Source organism: Pseudoliparis swirei, chromosome 2, assembly GCF_029220125.1.
Source record: "Pseudoliparis swirei isolate HS2019 ecotype Mariana Trench chromosome 2, NWPU_hadal_v1, whole genome shotgun sequence".
NCBI classification, from domain to species: Eukaryota; Metazoa; Chordata; class Actinopteri; order Perciformes; family Liparidae; genus Pseudoliparis; species Pseudoliparis swirei.
Window position 1 is genome coordinate 12,619,385 of NC_079389.1, and position 17,512 is coordinate 12,636,896.

At 41.7% G+C, this 17,512-nt stretch overlaps 1 protein-coding gene and 1 pseudogene across 4 annotated transcripts; both read right to left on the reverse strand.

Moving 5' to 3' along the window:
- Positions 1-70: 70 nt before the first annotated feature.
- dnajb2 (DnaJ heat shock protein family (Hsp40) member B2) lies at positions 71-14,832 on the reverse strand. 4 transcript variants are annotated; one of them, XR_008832929.1, is made up of 11 exons: positions 14,749-14,829; positions 14,069-14,212; positions 10,525-10,622; positions 9,940-10,049; positions 6,778-6,831; positions 6,428-6,544; positions 6,001-6,075; positions 5,328-5,481; positions 4,720-4,790; positions 572-4,179; positions 71-427 (listed from the first exon to the last, which is right to left on the reverse strand). XR_008832929.1 is itself a non-coding variant. In XM_056424059.1 (11 exons), exons 2-10 carry the CDS (start codon positions 10,587-10,589, stop codon positions 610-612), a joined length of 972 nt encoding a protein of 323 aa, XP_056280034.1. In that variant the 5' UTR covers positions 10,590-10,622; positions 13,896-14,062; the 3' UTR covers positions 71-427; positions 572-609. The 4 variants fall into 4 exon arrangements, 1 of the variants encoding a protein (XP_056280034.1); XM_056424059.1 differs by lacking the exons at positions 14,069-14,212; positions 14,749-14,829 and adding an exon at positions 13,896-14,062 and having other exon boundaries at positions 572-638; positions 3,883-4,179; XR_008832928.1 differs by lacking the exon at positions 14,069-14,212 and having other exon boundaries at positions 14,749-14,832.
- Positions 14,833-15,452: 620 nt separating this feature from the next.
- LOC130202035 (tubulin alpha-1A chain-like) lies at positions 15,453-16,712 on the reverse strand (annotated as a pseudogene).
- Positions 16,713-17,512: the final 800 nt, after the last annotated feature.

Below are 17,512 nucleotides of genomic sequence, written 5' to 3' on the forward strand. Positions count from 1 at the left end.
ACCTCAAATTACATTATTGACATTTTTATCTTCAATACTGTGATACTCACTGTGACCATTGTTACAAAGATAAACTACCACCGACTGATACAGAGTCAGCAGGAAATGCTTTATTTTCTCTGCTTTATACATCTAGGAACATGTTTCTATTTGTTTCCACCAGTTTCCTGTTTCAGGCATTATTCAAATTAGAATTAAGATGAAACAGAGTAAGTTAATGCAGAGATGACGAGACAAATACCCCCATGGGTTTTAAAATACAATCTTTCCAGTCGTTTCGCTCCACAATGAGCTATGCACACACACTCACATACATAGAAATACACACATATGTATCTTTTGTGTCATTTCGTTAAGTGTCAATCAGCAGGTAGTAGTCGTTGTGGGCAGAGAGCGATAAGTGCATCATGAGGAATTGGCCGTTGACCTGTAGGAATAGATGTACAATGACAGGTTAGTCTTCATCAGTAATGCAAATACTGTAGGCATCATATGAACATGACTCCATAGAAAGATCATCATCTACATGGGGCAACTTTCAGGATGCTCCAGGTTCACGCTGGCTCTTTACCTCACGGCAGAGCTATGGCACAGCAAGAGCCAATCAGGTTAGCTTGTGAAGGCCTTGAAGTCTGAGTCTGAAACAGGAAGCAGGGAGTGTAAGACAAACAAAAATAAACCCAAATAATCTGGTACAATAAAGTGTGTCTGTCACATTAATATTAAAACTTTTTTGTTTGTTTGATGTCACAATGAGATCTGTTTACAGCTAAGAATAGGTCATGAAATGACAATACAAGATAGGCATTAGAAGGTAATATTATAATTTTGATTAGTTATGAACAAAGGGAAAATGTAAGCAGCAAATACAATGACAGCAAGGTGTGAAATAATATGCTGGGGCTATTTCAAATTTGGATAACACGTTATAATAACTACACGTTATGAAGCATTAGTTAGGCACGAGAAACACTGAATTATTCATTTATAAAGCATTGTTCCACACTTTATGAATGATGAATCCACCATTTGTAAATGAAGTATTATATAATGCTTCATAGCATGCAATTATTATAAAGGCTTAGCAAACTATTGGTCGAGAGACTGCTCCAGGCCACTGCTGCCTCTAACATGAGCAAACACAAATAAATGGTAAAACTTTATAATAACATACTAAACTAGAACGGGCACTCGGTAGAGCGCATACCTTCGCATATCACAAGATTGGGCATTGAATTAGGAACATTTTGGCATTAGTTGCATGCCAATTGGATATAAATTGACCGCGCTATGGTAAAAATAATAGTTTGACCTTTTCGTGACCTTGACCCGATTGATCCCAAAATCTAATCAAATGGTCCCCGGATAATAACCAATCATCCCACCAAATTTCATGCAATTCAAAGACGATTTTGACCTTTTCATGACCTTGACCTTTGACCCGATCGATCCCAAAATCTAATCAAATGGTCCCTGGATAATAACCAATCATCCCACCAAATTTCATGAGATTCGGTTTAATACTTTTGGACTTATGAGAATAACACGCACGCACGCATACAAATACACGGCGATCAAAACATTACCTTCCGCATTTTTAATGCAAAGGTAACTAATGCGTGATAGCGTGTAGTTATTATAATTGATAAGCGGTGCAGTATACCTCAACATGGACATTTAAATTGGCCATTTTTTCTCTTGCAGTTTTCGGCGACACAGGTAGAAAAATTTGATTTTGAGTTATTAATTAAAAATGCTTTCTTTTTTATCAAGCTAATAGTTGCAATGACAATCTTAGAACAACTTAGTTTGCACTGAAAACAGGTGAAACAGGCCATGAGCGGCGCAGAGCGGTGAGAACCAGACTTCAACATCCACTTTCAGCTTGTGAGGGAGCGTAAAGCGTCAGTATGGGAAGTAAATAAGGACCCATTGGTTTGAACTACTAACCAAGAGAAAGAAAATGTAAACATACAGATCACATTCTGTTGGCTCTTGTTTTAAAATGAAATTATATGCGTTCATTTCATTGCTATTAAAATGGCTGTTTTAGAGATCCAAGTAAACCCAGGTCCAGGAAGAATGGTTCAGATTAAATGAAGGAAAACACCACTGCGGCTCATTTCATGTACCGCTGTTAGTTTAGTAGTAATGGTAGGATTAGTATAGCATGAAATCAGTGACAATTAGTGATAAATGCAGAACTATTACTGCCATATTTTGAAATCAAAAATCTCAATTATCCTCTTCAGCTCAATCTTTATTTGTTACTTCCCTTTTAACAATCTGAAAATAAAAATGAAAAAACACACCTTATGTAGTACAAAAAACAGACGGATATATATTTGCAAGAGGAACCATCTGCCGCTTCTCATTCTCTCTGCAGACGCAATAAATGTTTGAAGAGGAGAAATGATAAGCAACTCAGCGACAACAGCAGTTATTAGAATATTGTCAAAAATGGTAACTTGTTGTCACAGCTGTGCTTGTATTTGCCAGTGATGATAGTCCTCTTTTAAAGTGAAAGCAGATTATTAATATTTATTTGAGCTATTAATGCAATCTTATTGCAGCAGTCAACAAACGGGCTGAACCGGAGCAGTTGGAGTTAAGTGTTGTGCTTCAGGTTACAATTAATCCACAGATGTTGACAGATGTTCCCCTACACTGACAGATCAAACCAGTCAAAAGTAAAGTCGACCTGCCATTGATTTGGAGATGAAGCTGCATATTTATAAAACTTCACAGTGCAGTTGAATTGAATCCGTCATCCCCTCAGGGGGACATCACGCCCAATCGCTAAGGCGTAGCTTTGACATTCGCGTTGCTTTAAAGTTGAAACACATGAGTGGTTTTTCTAATTTGGCACATTTTCAGCAGTAATCCAAGCAAATTAAACACAGTAAATAGTTAAAACACGCAAAGGCACCAAAAGGAGAGAAATATGAAAAATATGATATAATGATTAATTGTGGTTTACGATCAGTCCGACTGCTGTAAACATTGCAAACTGTGCTCCAACTTCATAAAGTGCTGCCCCCCCCCAATCTACAATCGGACCAAACATTGTCATGATATTTTAGTAAGGGTATAAAGGCCATGAACATGTACATGAATGACGTGTTCCACTGGGATGCCGGGGTGTATTTACAAAGTCTATTTGCAGTGTGTGTCAGTGCTTCTGACTACCTTTTGCTTATATATATTCTAACAAGCTTTTAAGTAAGTAAGATTTTAAGTAAGAACACTGACAACTCTTTTTCATCTGCATAAATATTTGGCAAATTCACATACTTTCAGAAAAGTTGCTTTGCAATCAATTTGATCTCATAGCTGTATTTTGGCAAAAACATTTGGAAATGTTATTGTTGGCACTCTGAGAAGTTTTAAAACTGTAGTAACACCTTGGGGTCAGTTGACCCACTGCCTCAAAGCAGGAGTCTGGCAATTGCATAACATTGGAGTCTGCCTGTAGGCAATTATGAAAAGATGAGGCATTGCAAATGCAAATGCACACACACACACACACACACACACACACACACCATTAGCACATAATACACCCACACTTATTTTTCTTTTTCACACTGCCAATCTTATGTTTCCCGGCAGGTTCAAACTCCTCTTCACTGCTCTGACTTAGTGGCGTAGTGTTGCCAGTTGTGGATGACTCCGGAGAGAAGTCTGGGTCCCTGGTTGCCTTTCCCTCCCCGACCCGCCCAGCTTCAGGACCTGAGCCCATTTTAAACTGCCCCTCTTCATCTCTCTCCCCTGCAAGCACCTTTTCAGTATTCGCGGCACTACAATGTGTAGTCTTAACAACCCCGCCTCCTTGATAGACACCACCTTCGTCACTCATGGCTCTGCCCACACCCCCAGCACCTGATATGAAGTTAGGAGCAGCTGCTTTCTGCTGGGCTTCCATTTCTGACAGGCTGCATGCCAAAGCCATCTGCAGGTCTTCATCTTCTTCGTCATCCTCACTGCTGCCCGTAAGCCCGTAGTTGTAGAAGGGAGCGGCGCTAAGTGACCGTTGTGTCGGTGCAGAGTGAGGGCTGCGGTGGAATCTGTCAGTATCAGCAGGTGATCTGTTTTGGATTTGTGGCTCCGGAGGTGTCTGACGGGGCTGTCCAACTCGTCGGCTCAGCTCCAGAGCGAGGGCCATTTCATCCTCCACACCTGGGAACAACACACAAAACAACACAGGTGTGTGTGAGGCAAATGGACTTGGACTTGTATAGCGCTTTTCCTGTCTTCCGACCACTCAGCGCTTAAACGCTTCATGCCATTCACGCCCATTCATACAGTGAAGGCAGTGGCTGCAATGTAAAGTGCCCCCTGGCCATCGGCACTAACTAACATTCACACCAAAGTCACAGCCTGCGGGAGCAATATGGAGTCAAGTGCCTTGCCCAAGGACACATCGACATGTAGAAAACATCACTCAGAGGAGCTACATTCTGGAGGATTGGCCATGTGCCACAATTCCCTTAAATTACCTTCAATACCAAAACATCTGCTTTTTGAAAAGTAATTATAGAACATGGTACTAGTTTAGAAGAATGTGTTAGACTCGATTGAAAATAAGTTGACTTCTTATATAGAGGCACAACAAATTAACTGAAACCGTTACATTTTTGTGGACCAGAATAGTTTGAAGAAACTAAAGGGAAATCAAATAATTCATACACATGATACATTCAATTTGTAGATTCTTACCATTAATTAGGACACTCTTTAACACCCCATCCTCCTCAATCTCTGTTCTCTCTTGCCCATTCTCCTTTACCCTGTAAACAAGGCAAATACAGAGAAAATGATATGGAACATTTCTTCATCAATGTGTGTGTGTGTGTGTGTGTGTGTGTGTGTGTCACTGTGGTACTCTAAGGTCTTATGTATACTACATTAAGGGTACAATGATATCTCTACAGCCATACATTATGTCTATTTTCTTTTTTAAATAAAACAATATCAAGTTTCATTTAAATAAAATTCAAAACACAATGTGAAGCACAAATAATAGTTTGCCACACTGGTTTTCTATATGACATTTGCAAAATGTCATCACACTCTAGGCAAGATCAAACTGAGATACAAACCAGTTAATCCTAGTTGTAGTCTAGTTTAAGTCATGCACGTTAAATTGTCAGGTTTTTTTAAATGTGGGGAAATTAAACTGTACATTTATGACAATTTTCAGACCCTGAGAACAAATAGTTCACCTTAATGCCTGCCTTCATCCCTGTTGGTATAAAACAACTGAAATATTTGACATAAATGTATTTCCCAGGTTTGGTAAGCGTTCTCAGGACGGCCTCACGTACTTCTTGGTGGAGATGCGTTTTCCATTTACGATACGAGTGGAGGTAGAAACTGATTTGAAGTTGACCATCCCTCCGCCTGTGCTGCCCATCCCTCCGCCCATGCTGTCCATCCCATCCAGACCACCCGAGGAAGAGGAGAAGGAGGTAAAATCAACTGCAGATGATCAGGTAAGAAAAGCAGCAGAAGGAGAAAAAAAGAGAGCGAATGATTCATTTTGATGCATTTGACAAAATCTCAGTTTGTGCCAAGATTATACCAATCCGTTGAGTTGCCCTTTCGTGTATCTTGGAACACAAGTATCACTGCTTCGGCAACATGGAGTGTAATCTACATTTTATAATAACAGGTTTCTAACTAAATTTGTTTCAAGTGTGTATTTCAACAGATGGCAGTGTTTTCCATGTTACAGGGATTTAGAAAGTCTGGTAGTCTTCTCTCTCATCTCTTGAACAAAAATAAAGTTTACATGATGACAAATACAAAAACTCAATGCCCTCATATTTCACTGGACTATTCCCTGTGAGTTCTTATAGCTGCCCTTGCGTGTAAAGTGTCAATTGCTAAAACTCCAAAACTGAACCAGATTAAAAAATTGTGGTCACAATATGATACGTCGGGCTACAGTACAGGTTGCTGTATTCGCTATGCAGATACCAGCATGTAACTGTTCACCTCGTGCTGAAGGAAAAGAAAAGAACCGACTGGGGCCGAGGCGAGAGGACGAGCCTCCAAAGGATGAGAAGTCGTCTGGATGAGAGAAAGAGAAAGACACTTATCATTACTTATATACAAACTCACGAAGAAGTTAGACTTAAGTAAAGCAATGGGATCTTGTGTTTTGGGGGCATGTTGTGTTATTATTGCTCAACAAGTGAAGGAATTCAAAAAGGGAGATTTTCCCCAAATAGAATAATCAGACTCCCAAAGTAAAAATTTCCAGAGGGGTTGCATGAAGAAAACTGTCAAATTTAAACTGGAAATTACTTCAATAATAGTATGAATTTCGCCTTATATATGCCCTGAATGTAAAAAGTATAATGTTGAATTTTCAAAAAAAATATTCCTAAAATATTCCAAATGATTATTGTGTATGACTTACCAAAGAAGTTAGCAAAAGGATCCTGGCTGCCAAAAAACTCTCGGAAAACCTCGTCTGGGTTGCGGAATGTAAAAATGAATCCTGGCAGATCTGATGAAAAGTCTGAGGTGGAGGAACCTGGAAAAGGAAGGTGTCAGGGTCAGGTGGGTGAAGAGCAACCAAACGAGAGAAAGAGTAGACGGAGAAGAAGACGTATTAAGGGTCAAGTGAAGGAAATGGAGGGGTAGGAAACATGAGGAAGGAAATAAGTGGAGAAGCATAAGCAAAGGGATTGAGGGAAGAAGACGGAAAGGTAATGAATGCAATCATAGCAGAACTTTAAAACCTCATTGGAGCCCAGTTTTATTTACCTGTGTGTCGTATTTTTTCATTTCCATATCTGTCATATGCGTCCCGCTTACTTGCTGTAGCAGAGGAACAGAGTACAATTTAACGATGGAATAAAAAACAACAGACGCCACACGTCGCTCTCTTTTCTCATGCAACACAAATTAAACCTACTATTGAATCGTGACTCCCTCCTCAATGATTGTGTATATACCTATTGCTTTTTACAATGTTTTTAAAATGATTTCATGATGAGCCCAGTATTTGATCGTAACCTGTATGTTTATTGCTCGTTTATGATGTTTCTGTGATAACCTTTTTAATAATAATAATAATAATACATTCATTTTATAAGGCGCCTTTCAAGGCACTCAAGGTCGCCGTACAACATATTTAAAAATGGACACAATTAAAAAGCAGAACAGTTAAAAAGCAAAACAGTTAAAAAGCAGAACAGTCTGCAGCAGAGCAACCAAGAGGGGAACAGGTCAGCCATAGGCCTGCCTGAAAAGGTGAGTTTTGAGGTGAGTTTTGAATAAAGTGATAGAGTCAATGTTTCTGATGTCAGGGGGGAGGGAGTTCCATAGGCGAGGGGCAGAGCGGCTGAAGGCTCGTGACCCCATGGTGGACAAACGAGCTGGGGGGACGGTCAGGTTGATGGAGGAAGCAGACCTGAGAGACCGGGTGGGGATGTTGATTTGGAGGAGGTGAGACAGGTATGGAGGGGCGAGGTTGTGGATGGCCTTGAATGCATGGAGCAGGATCTTAAAGTCAATGCGGTGTTTGATGGGAAGCCAGTGGAGTTGTTGTAAAACAGGGGTGATGTGACAGATCGAAGGGGTTTTGGTGATGATGCGGGCAGCAGCGTTCTGGAACAGTTGGAGCTTATGGAGGAGTTTCTGGGGGAGACCAAAGAGGAGGGAATTGCAATAATCCAAGCGGGAGGTGACAAGAGAGTGGACCAGGATTGCGGTGCTGTTGGGTGTGAGTGAAGGGCGGAGGCGGTTGATATTTCGGAGGTGGAAGTAGGCAGACCGGATGGTGGTGTTGATGTGAGTGTGGAATGACAGTGTGCAGTCGAGGACGACACCCAGACTCTTCGCCTGAGGAGAGGGGGAGACCGAGGAGTTGTCTATTGTAAGGGTGAAACTGGGATGCTTGGTGAGAGTGGACTTGGAGCCAATGAGGACAACCTCGGTTTTATTGCTGTTCAATTTGAGGAAGTTTGAGGTGAACCAGTCTTTGATTTCCTGTAAACAGGCAGAGAGGAGGGGGCGGAACGTGGAAGAGGGTTTGGAGGAAACATAGAGTTGGGTGTCGTCCAGTAACAGTGGAATTGAATGTTATGTTTGCGGAAAATGAGTCCAAGTGGGAGGAGGTAGATGATAAACAGGATAGGACCAAGGACAGAGCCCTGGGGAACACCGGACGAGAGGGGGGAGGGGTGTGATGTGAATGATTTTAACTGAATGAACTGAGTACGGCCAGAGAGATATGAGTGAAACCATGAAAGCAGTGTGTCTGAAATTCCAATGGAGGCTAGTCGATCAAGGAGGATGGAGTGGGAGATGGTGTCGAAGGCGGCGCTCAGATCGAGGAGGATGAGGATTGATAATAATCCAGAGTCCGCTGCCATGAGGAGGTCATTTGAGATTTTGATGAGGGCTGTTTCTGTGCTGTGACGGGGGCGAAAACCGGACTGGAACTGTTCATAGAGGTTATTGTTGGAGAGGTGAGTCTGAATCTGAGATGCCACTGTTTTTTCTAGGATTTTAGAGAGAAATGGTAGGTTGGAAATGGGATGGAGGTTATTGAAAATGTTGGGGTCTAAACCAGGTTTCTTGAGTATTGGAGTAACAGCAGCAGATTTGAGAGGTGATGGGACAGAACCAGAGGTGAGGGAGGAGTGGATGATGGCTGTTATCAGGGGTAGCAGAGAGGGGAGGGAGGTTATGACCAGGGAGGATGGGAGGGGGTCGAGTTGGCAGGTGGATGGCTTGGAAGTCTGGATGAGTTTTGATAAAACGATGGCAGAGGGGAGTTGGAAGCAGGATAGAGGTACAGAGAGGGGGAATAAAAGTAGAAGGACAACAGGACGTATGAGGGGTCAGTTGCTGATGGATGGCAGCTATTTTAGTGTTAAAAAATGACATTAGGGAGTTACAGTGTTCAGTGGAGTAGAAGTGAGGGGGAAGGGAATCAGGGGGGCGGAATGAATTATTGACCACAGAGAAAAGGGTCCTGGTGTTCCCAGCACCAGCAGTGATTTTGTTTGTAAAGTATTGTGATTTGGCTGAGGAGAGGGCATCTTTGTATAGGAGGATGTGAGCATGGTGCATCTGTTTATGAATAGTGAGTCCGGTTTTGGTGGAAAGCCTCTCCAACTGACGTCCTTTGGCTTTCAACTGGCGGAGGTGAGGGGAGAACCAGGGGGCAGAGTGGGGGAATGAGACAGTCCGGGTTTTGAGGGGAGCAAGTGAGTTCAGCAGAGTATGGAGACTATCATTGTAAAGATTAACCAGATGGTCCGAGGTGTGTGAGGGGGTGATGATGGGGAAACTGTCAATGCCTGTTGTGAGGTCAGCTAGATTAATGTTTGAGATGTTGCGAAAGGATATGACACGTAACTGTTTGAATTTGGATAATGTTAAACTTAAATTAAATTAAATAAGCATGTGGTCGGAGATAGGGAGATCGACAGCAGAGCAGTTGAGGGGAGTGAGACCAGAGCAACAGACCAAGTCCAAAATGTGACCTTTAGAGTGGGTGGGGAAGTGAATATGTTGTAGGAGACCAAAACTGTCCAAGCAAAAAGTGAAGTCCTTAGTGAGGGGATGATTAGTGTTGTCCATGTGAATATTCAGATCGCCCAACAGAATTATGTTGGGAGACAGTGAACAGATGTGTGTGAAGGCTTGTAATATCTGGCCACAGGGACTACGGTTGAAATTTAGCCTTAGCTAAGACTGACACATTTACCTCTGGGTTGATTGATGTGTACAGTCCCTGTTCAAATAAATAAATAAATGAAAATGAAAATATTGAAAATCTGATCTATGGGTTTCTGTGAATGAAGTTCGTCCCTGAAGAGTCAGACATCTTAACACAAAGATTCAGACACACACACACACACACACACACACAGTGGGTACATATACATACAGATACACAAAGCCCTGACTTACTGTCAGATAGGACTTCATAGGCCTCCGACAGTTCTTTGAACTTTCTCTCGGCTTCCTCTTTGTTGTCGGGGTTTTTATCTGGATGCCATTTCAGTGCCAGTTTCCTGTACCTGAAAATCACAGCAAAAACATTGACTCATACATATAAAGATGAATAAAGACACTCGTACTATAGGCTCTCTACAACAACATGCAATGTGCTATGGAGAGCCTTGAAGAAATAAGACACCAGGCAGACCATTCTATGCTTTTTAAAAGTCTGTATTTATCATACCAGTGGTTCTCAAACCTCTATTCATGGGTTTAGCTACAATGTATAATGAGATATTGTATTTTTGGTATTTCGTCATTTTATCCCTCGGAATGTTTTTGTGGTCGGAAGTTCATAAAATCCAGAAACATAAAACTAAGAAACTGCTAATCATGAGGTGAAGAAGATTTATATAACCTGGATATTAAGTAAGAACGTCAACTCAAAATATATTTTCCAAAGCTGGATTTTAGAATAAAGGGAAATACCTTTATTGTTTATAGAATATTAAAAGTGAGCCCTAATAGAGAGAGAGAGACTCCCTTGATACTCACTCCTTCTTGATGTCATCCTGAGAGGCGGTTTTGGACACTCCCAGGACGTTATAGTGATCCACCATGTTGCCTCCGGTCACTCTTCACCACACCGCCCCCTGACAGAAAAATAGTTTTCTTTTAAATACAGAATATACTCAACTCTGAATGGACATCCTGCATTTACCAAATTCCTGTCTGATAATAAAACATTTGTAAATCCTTGTAAGGTATTTCCTAAAATTCCCAAAAGCAAATGAAACAGCACGATGCTTATTATCTATTTACTTTAAAGGCAAGTGGTCATATACAAAAGAGAGTGTACAAGCAACGGCTAAAGAAGACAATGTATAATGTTAACCTAGTCGTTTATCATTATGTATACCAAAGTGTTGACACATACAGATTATGGAAACGTGTAATTTCATTTATTGAAATTAGCTCATGTTGTTCTTTTATAACCTGTTCTTGGGATTGTGTGGCCGACTGCAGGCAAAAGTTGGTCGACATCTCCTTCACTATCTTGTCACCTATTCCTATTCAGAAATGTTATTTGTAGGTGTCATATAATTCCCAGCATGCTCTTCCTCACCGGTAATTCTAAACACCTGTGTGAAGTTTGTGAGTTCTGTGTGACAGTAATATGTTTATCTTGGTTTCAGTCAATGATATTCCCCTCAACTGATTGTTTTCCTGATGAAAAGCAAAATTTCCAACGAAATGAATCTCAAATACATTTTGCCAAAGACGTCATCATATCAAGTTCAGCCAGCAAGTGATTTTTTTTTTTTTAAAGCTGCTGTTCTTTGTGTCATCATGAGTCATCATGCATCACATGAGCAATGAGGAGTTGACTGATATCTTTTAAGATGAGAATTAACACTGTGATTAGTCTCACATTCAAGGTCATGAGTACTGCTTAGTTAAGGAATAATAATAGTCAATGTGGTTAGCATTGTTTCAATGTTCATTCTTGAAAAGTCCAGTGTCTTACCTCAGATACTTGACCAGACTCATACAGACTCCAATAGAGGCGAAATGACCTACAGATGGATGCTCACGCATTATTCATTCAAAGGTTAAAATGTTAACCTTTTCGACTCACTTGGAGGTGTGCTCTAAGAAATTATAAGACCTCACTTCCACGATAGCCACAGTCAGTCACCATGCCAATTTCAAAAGTGGACTTCGGTGGTTTTAGGGCTGAAGGGGACTTCCAGACTGAGATACAACAACTAAACTTAACTTTCTATGCCCCCTCGGGAAACAGCCATGCGCTCACTCAAGTATAATTACTATGTTATTTCTAGCGTCATGCCATCTGACAACTGCTGCTGACATGACAGTCGGCCTACACAAACTTACAGACACGGGCAGATGCACGCGCAGGTGCAGTCTATATGCAAGTGAATTTGTAGAATTAATGTTAAAATGGATTAACATAATGCGTGAGAGAGGGCGAGTGCAATCACTGGCACCGACAACTCAATGGCAACTCACTGGCACCTCAGTGGCAAGTCTGTGGCAAGTGCCGCTCGGTGCCAGTACTCAGCGACAACTCACTGGCACCTCACTGGCACCTCAGTGGCACCTCAGTGGCACTGAGGTGGCACCTCACTGGCAAGTCTGTGGCAAGTGCCGCTCGGTGCCAGTACTCAGCGACAACTCACTGGCACCTCACTGGCACCTCACTGGCACCTCAGTGGCACCTCAGTGGCAAGTCTGTGGCAAGTGCCGCTCGGTGCCAGTACTCAGCGACAACTCACTGGCACCTCAGTGGCAAGTGCCACAGACTTGCATAGATAATGCATTTTTTTAGACTTACTTACAATATGCAATACGATATTGCTGTACAATACTGCTGTACTATATTGAATATTGTTTTGCTACTACTACGTTTCACTTCGTAATATATAACACTTATATACCATGATATGTATAATGTACCCGCCTTTCTTTAATAATAAAAATATATAATTAATTTTGTTACCATGTCATACTGTTATACCTCCATGAAATTCTCCTTTGAGGAGATGCCACTGTTAGTCTAAAGTTTAAGCACTGGCACTCAGTGACACTTGCCAGCAGTTGCCAGCAGATGCCGCAGCTAGTCAAAAAGTGCCACGACTAGTTAAAAGATGCCAGCGGACGGAGGGTCGGCCAGGCGCGTCTGAGGCATGTCTGCGCATTGACGAGTCTGCGACGACTCAGTGACAAGCTTCACTGAAGTGCCCGGACAGCGGAAGAAATCACTTTCATGATCACAGAATGGAGGAGCTGCGGTTTAGCTAGATAGATAGATAGATAGCTAAAATAGCTAGATACACAGATGGATATATATATATATATAATTGGTGTCTTTTTGTAGACACTTACTTACAATATGCGATAGTGCTGTACAATACTGCTGTACTATATTTAATATTGTTTTGCTTCTACTACGTTTCACTTCGTAATATATTGTAGCGACCCTGTGAAGTGGCTGTCAATCAAAGTGTGGCACCGTGCGTGCTGGTCGAGGGGGCGTGCCTGTGATTGGCGGAGTAGAGGGGAGGCGGGGTTAACCTGTCGGAAAACGGGAGTTAAGGGTGGTTGACGGGAACCGTTGTTGTTGACTTTCGACCTGCTAAACTGAGAGGAACACGCTGTATGTGTTGGTGGATGCCCAATAAAGGGAGGATTAATAACGTCGTCCCGTCTCCGTGTCATCAGTGCCATAACGTCCGAGACGTTACAATATCATGGTATATAAGTGTAATAGATTACGAAGTGAAACGTAGTAGGAGCAAAACAATATTAAATATAGTACAGCAGTAATGTACAGCACTATCTTATTGCATATTGTCAGTAAGTGTCTACAAAGACACTAATTAATATATATATATATTAATTAGTGTCTTTTATATATATATATACACACAAATCCATCTGTGTATCTAGCTATTTTAGCTATCTATCTATCTAGCTAAACCGCAGCTCCTCCATTTTGTGATCATGAAAGTGATTTCTTCCGCTGTCCGGGCACTTCAGTGAAGCTTGTCACTAAATCGTCGCAGACTCGTCACTGCGACCGACCCTCCGTCTGCTGGCACTTTTTGACTAGTAGTGGCACTTTTTAACTAGTAGTGGCACTTTTTAACGAGTAGTGGCACTTTTTGACTAGTAGTGGCATCTGCTGGCAACTGCTGGCAAGTGCCACTGAGTGCCAGCGTCGCTAGGGGGATCTCGCCCCTACTGTAATGCGTTTGTGTTTTCCGGTTGACACAATAGTTCCCATTATGGTAGCGTTGGACGACAAACATATCTGTACAAAGGGAACAACTCCATCGTGAATTGACAGTGGGTACAGCCGCATTCACAACCAGCCATTAGCCATAGCCACACAGACCTACCGTCTCGGTTTTTCGGGTAATTAGTGAGCAGTTTTGCAGCCGGTCCGCCGTTTTGGAGCGACACTGAATGAGTTACGAGAGCGGCGTCTCTGGTATGCGCTCCCCCTCTCTGCTCCCCGCGACAGCCGCACATACAGCCTCCTCTCCTCCGCCCCGACACCAATACTACTCACTAGGACCGCTGCGGTGCACCGCGGTGCCTCTGCGGTCTCCTCTCCGGTCCCCACCGGGGGGAAGACAACACAACTAAACAGGGCAGCCCGAGCCCTGCTGGCCTCGTGCGCTGTTCGAAGCTGCACGCGCTGCGTCACTATCAGCTGGGAGAGAAACATAGAGCGTCTGGAACATGCGAGAGTTTGGAAACCTCGCCGGACCCGCCCTGCCTGTTGCTCCGAGCTAATGTAGCTTAGCCAAATGAAATCGGTATACTCTCGCTCACATTTTAAACCAAATGATCGTTTTTTCGAAATAATGTCATGGCACTGCGTTACGAAAGCAGTGATGCATGTTGGCCAACTGCTAAGGTAAATATATGTTGAGGGACTTTCCTCCCCATTAAACATTTACTAAACTATCTGCAATAGTTTGGACATTTTGATTTAATATTGGCCTACATACACATTGGGGATGACCAACTTTAACGGTAAATTGTTTCTAACACACTTATGTTTTGAGTATAATTATTGTCCAATAATATAATATTTAGACCTATAATAATTACCTTTTCGCAGAGGGTGATTTTGCTGCATACCAATACTTTAAGCCATTTTACTGATAATAGTTCTGTTCTTATGATCTTGAATACATATGAGCCTTTCATAAAGTCACTGTTGAGTGGGAGCACAATACTTACATTCAGTAGAACAGAAAGTGTAAACAAGAGGGCTTTCGGCATGTGACTCATCCAGATCACAAGAGCTCACAGACTGCAGCCAGCTTTAAATGACCAAACATCAATAGGACTAACACGTGAGCTTGCACAACACTACTAGCTGGTGACCTTGCTCCCATCTAGTGGCTCCGAGAAGAAACTGCAGGCACAAGGCCGGCCCAGCCCATTGTGGACTTTGTGGATCATCATCAAAACGGCAGCAAAGACCGAGCTACTACAATGTCCTTTGTGAAATAATAGGAGCTGCATTTAATTACACATTCTGAAATCCAGCATTACACTACTGGAAAATTAATTTAGAATAATTGTCAATATAACAAAATGTATAATCTGCAAGAGCTGTTTCAATGAGATACATAATTCATCAGTATGGGATCACTTTAGATAACGCAGTATGAAGTGCTTATTAGTCTCTAGGCTAGCAAAGTATTGGGTAAATGTTGTTGGAGTAATCTAGAACAACATGCTTTCTTAGTCGGCTGTCAATGCTGTATGAGTTCATGAATGATCACAATTCATAATTTAAAAGATTCATGAGAACATTTTATTGATAATACTGATATTCATTACTAACCACAGTTTGTCAGAGTATTGTTGTGAATGTGTCACTTTCATTGTAACTTTTTGGAATATGTGATAGTAAACCCCGAATGATGTTGGGCCCTTCAATACTCCTCTCCCTCTTCATCCTCCTCTCCCATGCTGTCAGTGCCAACTTCTTCATAATCCTTCTCCAGGGCAGCCATGTCCTCTCTGGCCTCTGAGAACTCTCCCTCTTCCATGCCCTCCCCAACATACCAGTGGACGAAGGCTCTCTTGGCGTACATGAGGTCAAACTTGTGGTCCAGCCGGGCCCAGGCCTCTGCGATGGCTGTGGTGTTGCTCAGCATGCACACAGCCCTCTGCACCTTGGCCAGGTCTCCTCCAGGAACCGCCGTTGGAGGCTGATAGTTGATGCCCACCTTGAAGCCTGTGGGGCACCAGTCCACAAACTGGATGGTGCGTTTGGTCTTGATGGCAGCAATGGCAGTGTTGACATCTTTGGGCACCACATCACCACGATACAGCAGACAAAACATTTATTTGTGCAAAGAAACAGTTGATGTACTATAAACTTGTACCCTCAGCTCTTCTCACCAGTTTACGAGTTCTGTCCAAAACCATATAAATAATCTCCTTACCGAAGGTGTAGTGTCCACATGCGTAGTTGTTGGCAGCATCTTCCTTACCTGTAATCATCTGCTCGGGGTGGGAAAGCGATAGGTTCCTGTATGCACCTCATCTGGAGATAGACAAACAGTAGACAGATTTATAAAAATGAGCCTGGCTTAAAAAAAAATCTATAAAGTAAAAAAGAAAACTTTGTTTTCGTGACAGATGGCATCATCTGCCTGATTTTTCATGTTCTAAACTATTTAAGTTACAATCCCTGTATTCTATCTCTGTGTTTTGCTGTTAACGTGTTCATTTGTGTGCATTTATGGTTAATAACTGAATGTGAGGTTCCAGTGTTCATCCTTGTGTTTTACATCTTGATAATTTTGTTAAATTACGCTATTTTCAATAATTAACCATTCCAAAGTTACTAAAGTCTAAACATAATGTCAATTCTCTAATACACTTATCATTTTTTAAATAATAAAATTATATTAATAAATGAAAACATTCAAACAATGAAATATATCATCAGCTTTATAACACTGACCGATGACAGTTTGTTCCAGGTCGACAAAAATGGCTTTCCTGCCCCTCACTAAAAAAGATACTGAAGGAATCATCTCCTCCTCCAAAAGTCTGGTCATTGGGCATCTGACCTCTGGCTGGAGCCCATGTTCCAGAGAGTACAGCTCCCAACATGCATTGCCAATCTGAGCTCCAGCTTGGCCCACATGAATAGAGATACATTCCCGCTGCACAGAGAACATTGCACATTTACCTTCCACATATCTGCTTAACTTGATTTTATTTAACTGCTTCAATCCAGTTATCATAATCTACTTTACTCTCTGTCATGGGCTGAGGCAGATACACAGAAACCTGTTTTATATCTCACACACACAATTATTGTTAAAATACAGTACATATATTCTTAATAAATACATGAGTATGTACTTGCAGTAAGTTTGAGGTTGGAAAACCACAATTTACCATAGTTAATGTCTCTTCTCCAAAGTAGTGCAGCTTAAAGTGAACAGAGATTTGATCTGCGCTGTAATCAGAGAACCTACTAATGAGACCAGGATAAGCTCATCTGCTTGACAGACATACACAACAATGCAAAAGGAGGTCACCACCCTATTCATTGTGTGAGTCTGTGAGTACTGGTGTGTGTACCTCATAAATCAGAAGGTAGTAGCACAACCCTAGATTAGGGGAAGGTAACCTGATGAAGTTTCACCTGGCAGTTTCTAATATATCACATTATGATGTAGCTTATGGTAGAAAAAGTAACACTCCTGTTGCTTTGAGGTTTCTTTTAAGTGTGACATGTATGATAATCAAAAGACTCTGAGAAAGAATTACACTGCTCAAGTGTGTCACTGTCAAATAACAGTGTCCCATATGCAAGAATGTTAGAAAATTAGACTGTGATCTGTGATGTAATTTTATAGAAACTAGGGAGACACAATCTCCAAACTCGTAACGCCTGCTTTGAATCAATATGTACAGTCTAACCTGGTTATGAAAATGAAATCCCTTGTTAATCAATCCTACCAGTTTACCC